The sequence below is a fragment of the Emydura macquarii genome, unplaced genomic scaffold (assembly GCF_026122565.2).
Source record: "Emydura macquarii macquarii isolate MOO-44397 ecotype Brisbane River unplaced genomic scaffold, CSIRO-AGI_Emac_v2 contig_1043, whole genome shotgun sequence".
Classification (NCBI taxonomy): domain Eukaryota; kingdom Metazoa; phylum Chordata; order Testudines; family Chelidae; genus Emydura; species Emydura macquarii.
Window position 1 is genome coordinate 15,249,049 of NW_027131180.1, and position 15,599 is coordinate 15,264,647.

The 15,599-nt window shown below is 43.9% G+C and overlaps 1 protein-coding gene and 1 long non-coding RNA gene across 5 annotated transcripts in view; one reads left to right on the top strand and one right to left on the bottom strand.

Annotated features, from left to right (window-relative positions):
- The window catches only part of LOC137151004 (uncharacterized), a 57,266-nt gene extending 45,811 nt beyond the window's left edge, over positions 1–11,455 (bottom strand). The window contains exons 1-2 of one of the 2 annotated variants that reach the window (XR_010919138.1): positions 11,369–11,455; positions 3,861–3,943 (exon numbers count right to left, since the gene is read on the bottom strand). This is a non-coding gene — a long non-coding RNA (uncharacterized lncRNA). Of the gene's footprint in view, positions 1–3,860; positions 3,944–9,172; positions 9,260–11,368 lie in introns of those variants that run through there. The other variant, XR_010919139.1, reaches the window with a different exon arrangement.
- The window catches only part of LOC137151003 (CD276 antigen homolog), a 44,748-nt gene that overhangs the window by 17,614 nt on the left and 11,535 nt on the right, over positions 1–15,599 (top strand). For 2 of the 3 annotated variants that reach the window (XR_010919137.1, XM_067545164.1), the window contains exons 2-4: positions 5,466–5,548; positions 13,141–13,227; positions 13,633–13,685. Coding sequence is in view for 2 of the 3 variants with exons in the window: in XM_067545164.1 (XP_067401265.1) it covers positions 13,220–13,227; positions 13,633–13,685 (61 nt within the window). In the remaining variant the exon portion in view is untranslated. The remainder of the gene's footprint in view (positions 1–5,465; positions 5,549–13,140; positions 13,228–13,632; positions 13,686–15,599) is intronic. The other variant, XM_067545165.1, reaches the window with a different exon arrangement.

A 15,599-nucleotide genomic window follows, 5' to 3' on the forward strand; every position in this document is an offset into this window, starting at 1 on the left:
GTCTACCCTGTGCTACGCCAACGGGAACGGTGTTCCCATCGACACAGCACTACGCTTCTTGAGGGGGTGATTTTACTCAGTCGACTTCCTGATCAATTGAGCGGGTCTATACTGACCGCTCAATCAATCCAGAAAGATCCATCTGGCGGCAGCAAATTTGCCACCGTCAGTATAGACATGGCCCTAATGTGTGGAAAGTAAGAGAGCAAGACCAAGGTTGTGGTGTCTACATGAAGATTTTCAGACCCAATGGCTGCAGCTCTAGTTCTACCCGTGGAGACTACTGTGTAGACAGGACTCCATTTTTTTTATTGTTGGTTTTGTTTTTTAAATCGTCGTGTTTGTCTGTGCCTGCTTAGAACTACTCTAGATTAAACACTGTGAATCTGGTCTATGCATCAGCTTCCACTGGTGCTGTCCCTCCAGGAGCTGCACCATTGGGAATTATGGGTCCAAAAAATCAGCGTAGGCAAGGCAACGTGTCAGAAAGTAAATGGTTTTCTTGCTACAGGGCTGAGTATAGCAGTGTCTTATTAGAGTTTCTCCAAGTGGAGTCGCATGTGTACAATTTGGCTACTGTTCATTGTCTATGTTCAGGGTAACAGGACCTTGCGTACATTTTGTGAATAAAACTAGGCTAGAAGAAAAGACATGGGGAATTTGAGAGACTAATTGCTCCTCAAAAAGGGAAACTAGCCCACTGCAAACAATAATTTGTCTCTGTTTTATTTTTGCTGAAGATTGGGATTTTCCCCTTCTCACACCATGGTAACTTGGTCAGCAGTTTAGGGGAGTGAAAATCTCCTAAGGAGCATGGCACACTTCCTCCCAGCCATTCTGAAACTGAATGGATATTGAAAAAGAACTAACAAAACATTCCATTGCCTGGACTTCTGTCAGCCTGAGAGCAATCTCTCATGAGCCTGATAATTAGTTTCCCTTCCACTTCCTCGGAAATTCCCACAGAATTTCCCTTGTGACCATATTTAAAAAAAAAAAAAAAAAGTAAAATATGGATTTCAGAGTATAAGGGTGGGTGTTTTTCCTCTTTCTGTGTCTGGACTGGTGAGGTTTGTTGAGGGGATTTTGTAGTCCAGCAGCTAAATTTACATTTGAATGAATAATGAATTAAATGAACAGTATTTATTAACAGAAAATTGAAAGAACCATTCTTCAGTCAAGGCACCTCAAGCGCTCTGCAAGCCAATTACAATATTAACAACAAGCAGACAATTCAACATTTTTAAATAGTTGAAGTTGAGTAGAAATGCTCACACCTGGGATTAATTGGTATACAGGAATTGTGTTTAGAACCATCTGTTGCCCTTGCTTTGAGTATGATTCTGCTCTGTCACACTCATGTAAATCTGGAGTAATTCCATTGACTTCAGTGCAGCTACTCCAGATTTACACTGCTGTAACTGAATATATCTATCCCTGAGTGAATAAATAATTTAAAAAGGAACAAGATATGGGCACAAAATTTGACTCCTCCACTTTTTTCTCTATAAGGTTTTGCAGTGTCCATCTAGTTCTTTTTGCAGAATGTAGTTTCTTCACCAGAATGACCCCTTACCCTGACAAATAGTTCATTTTTCTTCAATTAATTTCCCTGCGCAATACACACACACTAATATGAGTGTAATATGAGTGTCAGTGTAGTTGTGCAACTCTACAGTAACAATTCATTGGGCACATGAGATAAAGACAGATACAGCAAAGAGGAAAATCTAATTCATAAGGTTTTGAGAAACTGTCATCAAATGTGAGCAAAAGAGAATTTAAAAAATAAAGATACCTCAGTTGTGTGCTTGTTACCTTCAGATATACAGAGTATGGCTCTTATTATGCAAACACTTAAACAGGTGTGTAACTGGACTCATGTGAGTAGTTCTATTCACTTCAATGGGGATATTCTGGTGAGTAAAGTAAGGCATGTGCTGAAGTGTTTACAGAATCCGGGCCTTATTCAATAATTGAGTGGTATAGCACTTAGCTAACCCCGAGATGAACACACCCCTGAGCTCTGGGATCCAGATTTAAAATTGACAGCTGGCCTCTATTACTATAGTTGGCTGAGCCAACACACTGAGCTTTGCAGATGTTAGGATCTGGATCCTGACTTTGTGGCTTGGGCCTATTTCTACAGGTAACGGGTTCATAAAAGCTTTTTGGAGCCCCAACCCTTACTCCCATATTCCTCCCTCACCTTACGTGTGCCACTGAGTTAAAATTATTGCACACAAGAGCAGCCAACCTAGGTGCCAGAAATACCACTAGGACAAACTATACAGTTACCGGGGAAAAATGGAGCGTCCCAGGAGACATTCAAGATTCCAGCTAAGCATGTGACAACAGACAAGGGTAGAGCGAAGAACCTCCAATTCAGGCATCCTGATTCAGTTATTTCATCTGTGCCAATGTGAAGAGCCAGCTACTGTTAGTCATGTCACTTGTCACACTCTTTAGATAATTAAAAGTGAATCGAAACCTAGTAGAGGCAGCTATTTTTTAAATGCCTTTGGATGATCACTCTATATAGGTCTTTCTAACAGAGAAACATTAGGCGTCAGGTACTTATGAATGAAAGACACCGAATGGATTTGAAGCGGAGCTGCTAACTCCCCTCCCTCCTCCCATATGGCTTATTGTGGTTGCCCAATCCTTACAGCAGGACACTCATAGTAGTTTTGTTTTGACAAGAAAAGAAAAAGGCTTCAAGTGCACACACTTTAAAAGGGGAAGTCCAAGCTTCTCTAGCATGCCTAACTTTACGCATACAAGTAGATGCTTGATTTTCAGAGGGGTTGAGCTCTCAGTTCCCATTGACATTGATCAGAATTGTGTGAGCCCAGCACCTCTTAGAAATCAACCCGCTTATTTGAATGATTAATGCTAGGCCAAGATTTTCAAATTTGAGTGACTAAGGCTTAAATCTTTAAGGCCTTGATCCCACAAACATACATGTATTTAGTTTTATATATATAAATATTCCTAGTGAACTCCATGGGTCCCCCAACATCCATTAAGTTAAGCATAGGGATAAGCACTTGAAGAACCTAGGCTTATAGACTATATCATGCCATTGATAATATTTTTTAAGAGGAATTCCTTACTGATTTACACAGAAATGTCTTCCTAAAAAAACCCAAAACCCATCAATAGCAGGAGATGGCCCTTAATGCCACACTAATGCACCCTACACTGGTTACTACATGCTGCTGCCAACCCAAGAGACTGACCAGCAGCTCATTGCCTTGTCTTAGAACCAAGTAAATGCATTCTGAGCAGCAACTGCCTTTAAAACCAGTAAGTCACACTGACACCAATTCCACCAATCAACATTTATTCCTGTTCACACTGATACAACTTGTAGTCAAATCTTTGGATATTTCCAGTTCTTAGAGATATGAGCTTTTCATATAAAATCAAACCTCTTTCAACAACATTCCCCATTATTCTGTTAGAGAACAGTATTTCATTCCTCCAGCACACAAATGAGTTTGGAACTGACAAGGCAGGGGCAGCAGAAACTCTCAGGGGAAGAAAAGGGAATCAGAAGAAAAACAAAGTTCCTTTATGGCTGTCACAGAGACACCACAATTAGGAACAGAATCTTCTTCTGGCTTCTCTTAAAGTTTCACAAAAGGGCAGGAGACCATCACATTACTAGTCCCAGGAAATGTCTAGTCATATGGGCACAAAGCAAACCACAGACAGAATATGCTTCTTGGGATTCCATTTGTAGGATGGGTTTTCAGGACCCTCCATGGGATATTAAAGACTCTGGGCTTTCAAAAACTCAAAATAATTGACATCAGGAGAAATACACCAATAGTTGTGTTTAAGGATACACTAACCTGTCACACAAAGGCGGTCACCAAGTCACAAGCAGTTTCTCCCTGCAGGTATGAAGAGAAGATGCCCCCTGCTATTCTTCTTTCTGCAACAGATTGGTGAAGCAGGGAATTATTTACTAAAATGGAACTGCTACCTCTGGTGTATATGGGCTATAAACAGATCCCATTTTTAAAATGTGGGATGTAAACATTCTGTAGAATGGTGGGCTTGTGAGAGGCCTGGGATTGATTGCCCTGGAGACTGAAGTCCAGAAGAGGTACACCACAGGCAGTCACAGTGCAAGCTTCTTCATGGACGCATGCACCAGTGTGCCTCAAGCATTCCCTAGATGGACCTTCATAGGAGAGGAAAGTAGTTAAGTCTCCATGCCCATTCAGGCATTTGCTTCTGACCTGAGATCAGCCACGTTGGTGCCACTTGTAATGGATTTCATGGCCCACTGAAAACTGAGCTCAGACCAAACATTTCATAGAGACCACTGACCAGCCATTAGACTAGAACAGCTTTTGGTCACTAAAACTAGGGCTGGCTTCTAACCACTTGCATAGCAATTAAAGGCAATATATCAGTTCCCTGAGCCATCTAGACTCTCCATTTTTCAGAGGTGTCCAGAGACAATGTTGCAATGGGGATCTCTTAATATGATGAAACCTTATTCAGAAAGCAAAGAGCAAGGCCAGGAGAGTTCCTGCAAAGCATCTTTGACTCTGGAATTAGCTTCCTCCTTTCCTTTGTCTGATGCTCCTGAATTTTGTTAATTTGAGGACAAACTGAAAGGTTCATATATTTTACCTAGCTTTTTCTGAGCTGTGTGTGGAGAGGTGGAATATAGGTTGTGGAGAGAGGAAAAGTTTATTCTGATAGTTGGGGAAGCTTTTTATTTTTGTCTTGGCTCTGTGTGTGTGTGTGTGTGCGCGTGCACGCATGTGCAGAACAGAGCAGATAGTGTAAGGGCTTCGGAACTTGTGGAAAGTATAATGCATTGCTAGCATTTGTGATTTCACATCATTCCTACATACTTTAAAAGTTCTCTCTTTTCAGTCAAACACCAGACTGATGTCTGAAATATTCTCACTTATAGTGACCTGTCAGAGCCAGATTGTAGTCCATGCTAGGGAGACTTAAAGCCGCCCTAAATGGTCATCTGGGGATTCCTAAAGAATGGAGAAATCTCAGCAAGGATAGGGCCACCACCACCAACCCCACCGCCTTCCCAGCATAGGAACACATTAGGGATGTGTTGAGGAAAGGAGCAAGTACGTACAGGTTATGCTATATTCTGGTGATGCCAGCTGGCATAACAACCCTTTACAAGGCTGTTACAAGCATCTGAAGACTGAGCCCTCAACTCTGTGGCTAGCCTTTCACTTTGGGTGACCTAGTCAAGTTTGGTAGTGTGGCACATGAGAAATAGCAGTGCATCATTTTGGAAGTATCAAAAGTAATCCTACAAGGCGCTCGTTTGCTGAGAAGTTAAACTATGCAATAAAAGATGAATAAGAAGTAGCTGCCAAAGCCTGGAAATTCCCAGAAAATTACCTTCAGATTAGAGTAAACTTCATATGCTCCTGTGACCTAAACCACTTATTTTTTGTTTGTTTAAGATCAAGAGCAGCTATCTCTTTATGGATTTTGGCCAGTGTGTCGACTTGAGACAAACTGAGGAAATCACACTGAATGAGCTACAGTAAGTGACCTTTCATTCCACTGACAGGTTTCCTATGCCTGAGAGCAGGCTAGGAATATTGCCAAGTTTCGGTATCATCAGAGCTATCTCAAAGAAGCCAGATCTTGAGCACTATTTGTACTTTCACTTGTGAGTGCCCTCAAAGTCAGATACCAAGGTAAGAGGACTGTGTTGGTAGACAGGCAAAGGGTGTTTGCCATGAAAAACCATAATTTTTAGCAGCTTCTTTTGACTGGAGAGAAGACGTTTGGCATTTCTCTCCTAGCTTTAGCATTATGGTTTACAGGAGTAGGTCAGTAAGCAAGAGGGTTTTTTTTTATTTATTTATTTTTTTTAAGTTCAAGCAACAAGGATCAGACAACTCTACAGCCTCTTAAAAGCCAAAAAAACAAGAAAACCTTGAAGGGACTAATCTATAAATAACCCACAAAGAACTGCACTACCTGGTGCCTGGCCACTCCCTTGTTGGTTATCATCTTAGGCCAATTACTAGGGTTTCTGTTAACCCTTTGAAAATGTCAGCGTCTTACACAATAGCAGTTTGTTCAGTTTAGCCCCCCCTCCACTGAACTGAAGAATTTCACTGTAAACCAGCATTGCTCACATTGCTCAGCGGTGTGGTAGATTGGGGGAGCCGAGAGGAAGAATTGGCAAAGATATCAGCCCTCTTAAGGGTGGTGTGCACCCACCGTACATTACTTGAGTTCAGTTTGGAGGTTATATTAAATACAGCTGATTGTAGCTGAGGACTTTGTAACCAGGAAGACAACACAAGGATGGCTCATAACAGGGCCACTGTTCCCAGGTCCTTCCCTCCCAGCACGTATCATCCCACAGCAACAAGATCCACCAATCCACCCAATACCCCCAAGCCAACTCATTTCCCACTCCAGACCCTGCCTCCGCACTCCTTTGCGGCCAAAGGATTTGGATGTATCACCGCAAAAAGCCACAGTTAGATTTTGGGTCATAGGTGAAGAACCACCGGCTTAGATGATCAGGTATCAGAATGTGACCAAAGATGATACATCACACAAGAAGCACACTATATTAACTCTCTATGATCTGCTGACCCACCAGCCAATGGTTGTCTATTGATTTCTGGCTCAAATTTAGGGTGTGTTTTTTTGTTAAATCTAGAAAGCCTTAAATGGCCTGGAACATGTCTACCTGCAGGATTATTCTTCTTCCAGTTACTCTGACAGTTCTAATCATCAGAGGTGGAGTTTCTGGGTTTAACTGAAGGGGAGATTACTGACAGGCTGTTCTTCATATCTAGTTCAGACTAGGAAAACAGATGGTATGTTTTAAAATAAATGATTTTCCTATGGTCAACATAGAGCATGAAGAGCCCACAACTTTGGAATCACACACACACACACACACACACACACACACACACACAGAATCTATCAATCTCCAGACCATGATAGAGGCCCACATGTTTTCTCAGGCATTTGGGAACGTTTGCATGTTTGATTGTCAAGCTGGCTGATTCAGTTTTATTGCAGGGTTGGGTTAATTTGCTTGGCTTCTAGAATGCAATTTTTAGATGGTGTAATATTTTAATTGCTGTGAAGGCTGCCTAGGGCTATTGGAAAGTGTTGTTCCATGTTGTAAGTCAAAAGAAAATTTCCCTTCCATAATTTAGGGGGTAACAAGAACTGACTGGCTTTTATAACTGTTTAGGGAATTATTCTTCACTGAAAACCCAACCACATTTTGGTAGTTTTTCAAAAACAGGTTTAAAAAAAAATATCCCAGGTGATCACTTTATAAGACTGAAATGAAGAAAATGTTGCTCAATCTTGCAATGTTAAGAAATATCTATCAAGAAGAAGAGAATGAGTAAGGGACCTATACCATAAGTTAGTGTCATCTGAAGTGGCATTTTAGAACCTACATGTGAAAGAGCAACTGGAAATCATTAATTAGGAATCCTGTTTTATTACATATATTATTTGTATTCCCATAATGTCTAGGAGCCCCAGTCCTGGACCACGGCCCCATTGTGCTAGGCACTGTACAGACAGAGCAAAAAGACAGTCCCTGCCCCTAGAAGTTTACACACCTAGTACTTCCTATCTGAAATGCCCTCTTGGGCCAGTCTAAACAACTGCTTTAACTAACAGTATTATTTTAAATCAATTTAGTGAAGCAGGTGCAAACCCATGTGGATATTTATGTTGGTTAAAAAGAGTTCTCTTTTAGTGTTGTTTATAGTTCGATCTCTAATCCAATTACAAAGAACTGAAATAAGCCTGATGTATGCCAACATTTACACTGTTTTAACTAAACCATCATAAATCACTCCAACAGTTAAACCAGTGAAAAACTCTCACATAGACAAGATGATCGAGACTTTCCTTACTCCTCTGTCATGCAAAGCTCGAGCTTCCAAAGAAAACAAACAGAAGCATAGTTAAGTTAGGTGCCTGGATATTAAAGTGATAGATGCTTTACACATGCTTAAGATAGAGATGGGTTTGCATTACCAGGCTTCTGGTTTTCTAGCTTTTTATACTCATATCTATGAGAAAGACGTCCCGACAGGGATTTTAAGTGGAAGCAAATCATCTAGAGCTGCAACAACGCAAAAGAATGAGCTGGCTTGGCTTAAATAAAAGCCTTCAAGTTTATTGCACCTATGTGACTCAAGGACAGTACATCTATTTTACCCAGCATGGTAATTTAAAAGGTCACTAAGGGTCTGTTCCAAAACCCCCTGAAGCCAGTAGGAATTTCTCTACTGCCTTCAGTGAGCTTAGGATCAGACCCTAAGTGAGACATTGCATTGACAAGAGAGCTGGACCTCAGCACTGTTGCAAGCAGGTACAAAGTGATTGATTTCAGTAGAGTTACATCCCCTTCCAGCAGGTCTGGGTTGGCCCCAAAGGGCCCATTCTCCTGGCTGCTATAGCCCCTGTGCACAGAGGCTGGACATAGGGCTAATCTAAAGTGCCTCCTGTTCAAGTGGAATCTTTCATTCCTGTGACAGCACCCTTCTTCCTCCAGCCTAAGTGGTGTAAACAAGGGAAAAGGGGCAGGCCCCAGGGGGCTACAAGCATTCATGTCTTACTCACACCTGGGGCTGAACTGGCTCCTGAACATCCTGCGCCAAGCACAGCTCAGGCAGACTTGGGTGGGCCACGAGAGTTCTGTCACCAGTTTTTAACCTACTGCTAGTAATAACATAAACATTGTGTCAGAATAAGTGTGTATATCATGGGGTCTTAGAGGCAGATTACATAGCTCAGCAACACACTATTTGTGATTGGCAGAGCAGTGCTGGACTGCAGAGAACAGACTGGTCAGGTGAAATTGGCTTCCAGTTGCTTAGCTTCATTTATTGAGAGAGAAAAAACCCAGCAAAGTTTTCCTAATATCATTTTGCTATACAAGGAAGTGCTGTAGCAATCACAAATGGGAGGGGGTGGCAGCCACAAGACAATCTCATTAACATGTGCTTGTGTACTACTACTTGTGTCTTTGAGATAGCCAAAGCAACAGGAGGTCTATCGGCTTGGCAGAGGGTAGCAGGGAAGGAACTCCACCACACCCAAAATCCACTTACCCTCCCCACAAAGCAACAAAGTGAAAAAAAACATGTAACATCTTACTCACAGTGGGCAAGAAGAATTTTTTTTTCCTTAAGGCTCAGCTAACTTTCCTTGAGAAGGACAAAACTGTCCCCCCGGTAGGTTTTTATTGAGATCTCCAGCATGGAGGAAGGGCCCTCAGGTGAGTCCAATCAGACTACCACCACCCAGATTTAACCCTTTATATACTGGTTCCTGGTAGAGGTTCTGCAGCAAAGAATGAATTTCCTGTCACTTAGGGCTGTCTGCAGGGGACACTATGCCAGGAAGGAGGCAGGATCTATGACTAAAGTAGAAGCAGCTGAGTCAAAGCTCCTGGATGGAGACAGTCCCACCCTACTGCTTCCAACCTGAAAATTCTGTCATCCCCTGATTTGTCCTGACTCATCCTGCAGCCCACTCCTGCCTTCAGCTCACTCCACAAAGCAACAGGAGGCTCAAGCTGGGGGCAAAGCAGAATCAGCACTAAAGCCAGGGCACCTCTATGCTTAAACTACCTGCCAGCAGAAGAAAGGAGAGCCGGGACTAGTGAACCCCCTCTTTCAGCCTTTGGTGTGGAAGACAGGGAAAGCAGGATAGGTCACTTTAAAGAAATGAAGCGTAGGAGGGGGTGGGCCAGAGGGGAAGGGAGATGAGGGCTTCTGCTCCTAGGATGCAACACTGAGGCATGAATACAAGAACACATCCTTTTTACACTAAAACGAGTTCTTCAGGGGTTTATTTAGGGCTTTGTCCACACTAGGAAAAAAAATCCAGACAGATTCCCCAGTAGCAATAGAGACAGGGTAGGCTGTAGTGTAGATAGGATTCAGCATTTTTACACCATCATATCACATGGTGGTAAACATTTCAGAGCCCTGTTTACACTATCACTTCCACCACTGTTACTGCCAGTGGAGCTGCATTGGTGAAGAACCACGCATCTCATTTTTGCCATCATGGATATCCATAAAGGCTTAAGAAGGAAGAGAAAGTATCATCATTTCCTTTGTTGGGGTTGCTATCATATTGAGGAAAGGGGGGGACATGTCCAATCTAACCTCTTCCAAAAAGGACCCTGTAATAAAAGACTCCTTTAAACCCTACTCTGGTTTAAACCTTATTTGTACCTGACTGGGGCTAGATCAGAGGCTCCTAACCTGTGTTTCCCAGGGTCTTCCAAAGTAGCCCACCACTCCCCTCCTGCTGGCTGCATAGGGAGCCGCTGCCTAAGAACCCAGGTGGAGCCTGTTGCTGCAGAGCTACAAGACTAGTGCAGGCTCCCTGCTGTAGCTAACGGGATGGGAGATCAGCACTCCCCTCCCCCTGGCTGTGGCAGGGAGTACGGCAAAGCACCCTGCCTAGGTCCATAAGTGCTGGGGTCCCTGCTGTAGAGGGAGGGGAGTGCTGATCTCCCATCCTCCTGCCTACAAAAGGAAGCCACTGCCTAGGGACCTACATGGAGCACACAGGGCTACAGGACACATGCTGCTTCCCTGCTGCAGCCAGGAGAAGGGACATGAGTGAGGCAGCCTTCTGTTTGGCTGCAAAGAGAGGAGGTGGCAGCTGCTGGCAGAGACTGGTAGCCCTTCACAGTTGTAAAAATGATATCTGTGGGCCTTGAGCCAAAAGGTTGGGAACCCCTGGGCTAGATTGTTTCTATGGCTGTGCAGCTGGCTCCATCCTTGGTAAAACCTGAGAAGCAGTATTTGGAGCTCATGAAACACGTAGCAGCAGCAAACACTCATAGGAGTCCCTGCCCTCCCCTTGATCTTGACCCTAGCTGAGCATTTGCAAGTGGTTCCACTCACCGCTGTAGAATCCCCTAGCATTGCAGGGGTCAACCCCACTAGCACCTCCTGGCAACCACTTCTTTAGCCCCACAATAGCCTGTCTCTCTCTATAAATATATTCTGTAGCCCCACTCCACAGCCAGGTCACATTTAAGTTCAGGCCCCTTCCACATAAGGAAGACCAACTAAAAGCAAAAAACCCCAAAACACCTAAGCAAGCATCCAAACCAATGATCCTCCTACCACTCTGGCTATGCTCAACTTCCCTGGTCTGCACCCCAGGTGCCAGGCACTGCAAAATCCCAGCATTGCTTTTTTGGCTGAGCCCTATCCCCCCATACGCCCTCCTTAGCAGGTTTCTCCATTATCCTCCCACCCCTGAAAGCTTCCCCCAAGGCCCTCCCTGCTTCTCACAGCTTTGACATCAGAGCAGCCCCCAGGAGCCTGACCTGCTCTCTGTAGTTCACTTCAGCAGGCCCTACCCCCCAGGGAAGCCTCTGCTGAGTCATCATCTCCTCCTCCTGACTGAGTTTGCCTCTCCCTGTATTTGTCCTGACCCTTCCACAGCTGAGGTCACTCATAGTAATTAAGCCACTCATCTAGGACCAGCTGGGGGATAACTGCTAGGGCACAGGCAAGGCTGAGCCTGACTCCCCTTAAAGGGCCGGCCAGCCTGTGATAGTGTCTATAGCACTGGTTCTCAAACAGGGGTCATGAGATGTGAGCACCGGCCAGGCACAGGACTATGAGCTTCCCTGCTTCCTCCTGCCAGAGGAACATGTGGGGGAGGGGGCAAGTGGTGATACACAGATACTGCTCACACCTCCCCCACACATTCCTCCCTACCCCCCTAGGAGGTTGAGGGTGGGGCAGGGAGTGAGAAGCAACGCCAAGGCTCCCTGCATCCAAGTCACTTTCCCCACCTGGGCTGGACTGTGAGGTGAGCATCAAGAGCGGCTGCTCGCTGCCCTCCCTTTACGCAGCCCAGGTGAGGAAAGTGACCTGGAACTATATGAGTACCAGGGTGGGTGGTCCACTGCTAAAGGCCCCTCCCCCAGCCTAAGGGGAGGAGCCACTGGACCCAGGACTCAACTGAATTTGGGGGACAACAAATGAAAAAACAGGAAGGGGCATGAGGGTCAAAGGGTCAAACGGAGGGAACCGGAAGGGGACACCCAGCAGAGAACCCCGGACAGCGCCCACTGCTCCCAGAAGGTGTCAAGGGAGCCAGCGGACACCGCCCAGAGGAACTCCGCTCGGATGCGTGAACAGACAGAGGAACGGAAATAGGCCCCACAGTCGCAGGGTGCCCCCCCAGCCAACCTCCTCTCTCTGGTGTTAAAGATGGCCACTTTGGCCAGGGCCAAGAGGAGGTTGACGAGGAGGTCCCGCGACTTCGTGGGGGCCACGGACAGGGTGTGCATATAAAAACAAGTGCGGGGAAAAGTGCAGCCAGAACTGCAGCAGGAGGTTCTGGAGGAGCCGAAACAGGGGCTGCAGCCTGGTGCACTTCAGATAAACGTGCGCAAGGGTCTCCCTCATGCCGCAGAAGGGGCAGGCGTCGGGGTGAGGGGTGAACCGCGCCAGGAACACGCCCGTGCTCACAGCTCCGGAGGCTTGGCATTCCTCACTCCCTCCCCTCACAGCCCCCTAGGGGTGCATGGAAGAGCAGCTTTTGAGGTGGAAGGAAGTAGCAATACCAGCCACTCCATGCATGCAGCTCTGTTTCCCCAGCTGGGTGTAGGAGGGGGTTGCAGGGTTTAGGGGTGAAGAGGGCACAGTGCAAGCATTGTGGCAAAGCAGGAGCGGGGAACATGCAAGGGCAAAAGGGGAGTGGGGAGTCCATAAGGGCTAGGGGCAGGTGCCCACAGGGGTGAGGGCGTTGCACTCAGAGGCTTGCTATGTGAAAGGGGTCACCAATACAAAAAGTTTGAGAGCCACTGGAAATATAAGCCTCATTCAGGATATCAAAAGATCTAAAGCTGGTCCTGAAAGGAGTTGTGGATCTCATCCATCCTCCAGGCTGCTGAAAATGAAACCCTTCATTTGATATACTGTAGGTTTAATAGTGTGAACTAACAAACAGGTGGAATAGATTGAACCACAGCAATAGTGAATGGGTATATAATAGGAAACGTATTCCCTTCATCATCCTTTGGATAAATTCCCAAGACAACAGAAATCATGTAGCATTCCCTATGTGCCTTTGTTCTCTGTACAGGGGAAACCACCCCAGCTAAAGGAGTGCATGATGACAGTAATGAAGTGAGGGGATTCACAGCGACCAGGACACTGCAAAAATGAACAGGTAAACTTCGCTGCAGTGCAGCTAATCAGGTGGTGCACATAACTGCCACTTTAGTAGAGAATAATTTCAGGACCAGATTAGGTCTATGTACACATAGGCTAATTTCATTCGATGAACATATCCCAGATGGGCCTGCTTAGGAACACCAGATCCAAAATCAAACTGTGTGGAAATTCTGATCGGCAGCCAAAAGTCATGGCTGACACCATCGCTAAAAGATGAATCCCACTGAGAGATTAAACCAGGTATCAATTTGAATCTGGATAAAAACACAGCAGCCTGAGATGTTTTATGGGACATAACAATGTAATGTTTGCTATGCTAACAAAGCAACAATCCTGGAATATCAGAGCTAAGATTATTCCCATATCATAATTGTACTTTTGTCTTTTTCTTACTATATAGGGAATATGTCTTCTGGATACTCTCCTCCTTACTCCTTTGCTTTTTCTCTGGTGGTAAGTATACTACAATATGCACCCATTAGTTAATGGAGAGACTTGTGTGTGTTCATCAAACTGCAGATTAGTGTAACAATCTAATAACCAACAGATTCTTCAGCGGGAGCCTCCTAATGTACTTTTCATAATATTAAAAATAATTTTTATTCTCACTCTTTATAATCACTCAGTCTACATCTGTTTGTTTGTTGAAATTGTTCTCCTTCCTTGCACATGCACTGCTATGTTAGTGTAGGGTTGGGTTGCTGATGAGTGCTGGGCACTTGACATTAAGCTGTTTAGAAAGCCTGACATTAAATAGGCACAGGGCATGACACCAAGAGGTTCTGCTAGGAAAACCTATGTATTATGATCTACAAGGTAAAATAATTAGTCCCTGGAGTTTTCTGTTAAAGATCTTGAGTCCCAAGCTTTTGCCTATTTGTGGTCGGGCTTTCTAGAAGTCTGTTCCATTATTTTCAAAGGCATTGTAAAAGAAGAGCAAGACAGGAATACATCGCATGGCTAAATCTTTGGCTCCATGCTAAAAAGCACCATTCTCATTATATTTAATGGAACTTACACATGTGATTCTCCATGTAGCAAGAAGAAATAGGATTCCTGCCATCCAAATAGGTACCATTTCAATGGATAAATGTGTTGTCAAACTTGTCAACCTTAAGACACTTACGTGGTCAATGAAATCTTTGGTTCACCTTTCTTCTTAAAATAGCAAAATTCACGTTAAATCCTTCTGAATGTACAGCTCTACCACACACCCACTTTGGTATTTAAGATTAACACATTTGTAGGGAACTATGAGGTTACTAAGCCACAGCAAGTTTTCAGCTTCATCTTTATAAAGGAATGGATTTCTGCTTAATCCTTTGCTGCAGGCATATTTGTTTGGTTAACAATACAAAGGGTTACTCACAGACATATACCATCTCAGCGCCTATTGAACCAGAAAGGGATAGTCAGTTGCTTCCCTGTTCTGGAATCTTCTCTTCTGGTGCCTACTATATCATCTCTGCCTATCTCCAACTAAGTATTTTGAAAATGTTGATAAAACCTATATTTTGAGCCTAAACTCTCCGACAGTCTCTCTTTAAAAGCATTGAAGTTTGTTTGTGAAGTCTCATTTCTAAAACTTCATTACTTTTATATGCTACACTATAGTATGTTTTCTACTATATTATGAAGTAGTTAAACACATTAGTAATAAGTTTGTCAAAATAAATAGAGTACATTTTGGAACTAGTTCTTTGATTATTCTTTAAATGTTTTTGTTTGCTTATTCACTAATTTGTAAAATGTGTTAGTACACAATCGGTCTCCTAGTTGTTCATGAGAGTTAGCAAGACTGCTTAAAGAGGAAATAATATGGGAAGTATAGTTACTTGTGTATATATACTTGTATAGTGAAACACCAACATGTTCTTTCTTTTGAGAATATTCTTCACAGGATTCCAGCTAGTAATAAATTATTCCATTTTACAATGCTGAGAGACATTTATATAAATCATAAACACAAAATCTATCCAGAGATCAACATTTGCTGTGATTTAGGGCACTAGTTTGGGACTTGGGGTACCTAGGTTCAACTTGCTGCCAAATATTTCCGATCTGCTGTTTGGGCAAGTGAGTTGGACCCAGATCCACAACAGTACATAGGCTCCTAACTTCCATTAAATTGACATTAGAAGCCTAAATATCTTTATGGATCTGGACCTTAGTCTCTTGATGCCTCAGTCTCCATCTAGAAAATGGGTATAATGTTTTCCTAACTCACAGGGCTGTTGTGAGGATAAATGCACTGAAGATTGAGGCTCTCAGATACCGTTGGTAACGGGGAACATATAAGGCCCATAGATGAATAGATTTACAGGAGGTTCACCAGTGCTGGCGGCTATTAATAGGTGCTGTTTTCAA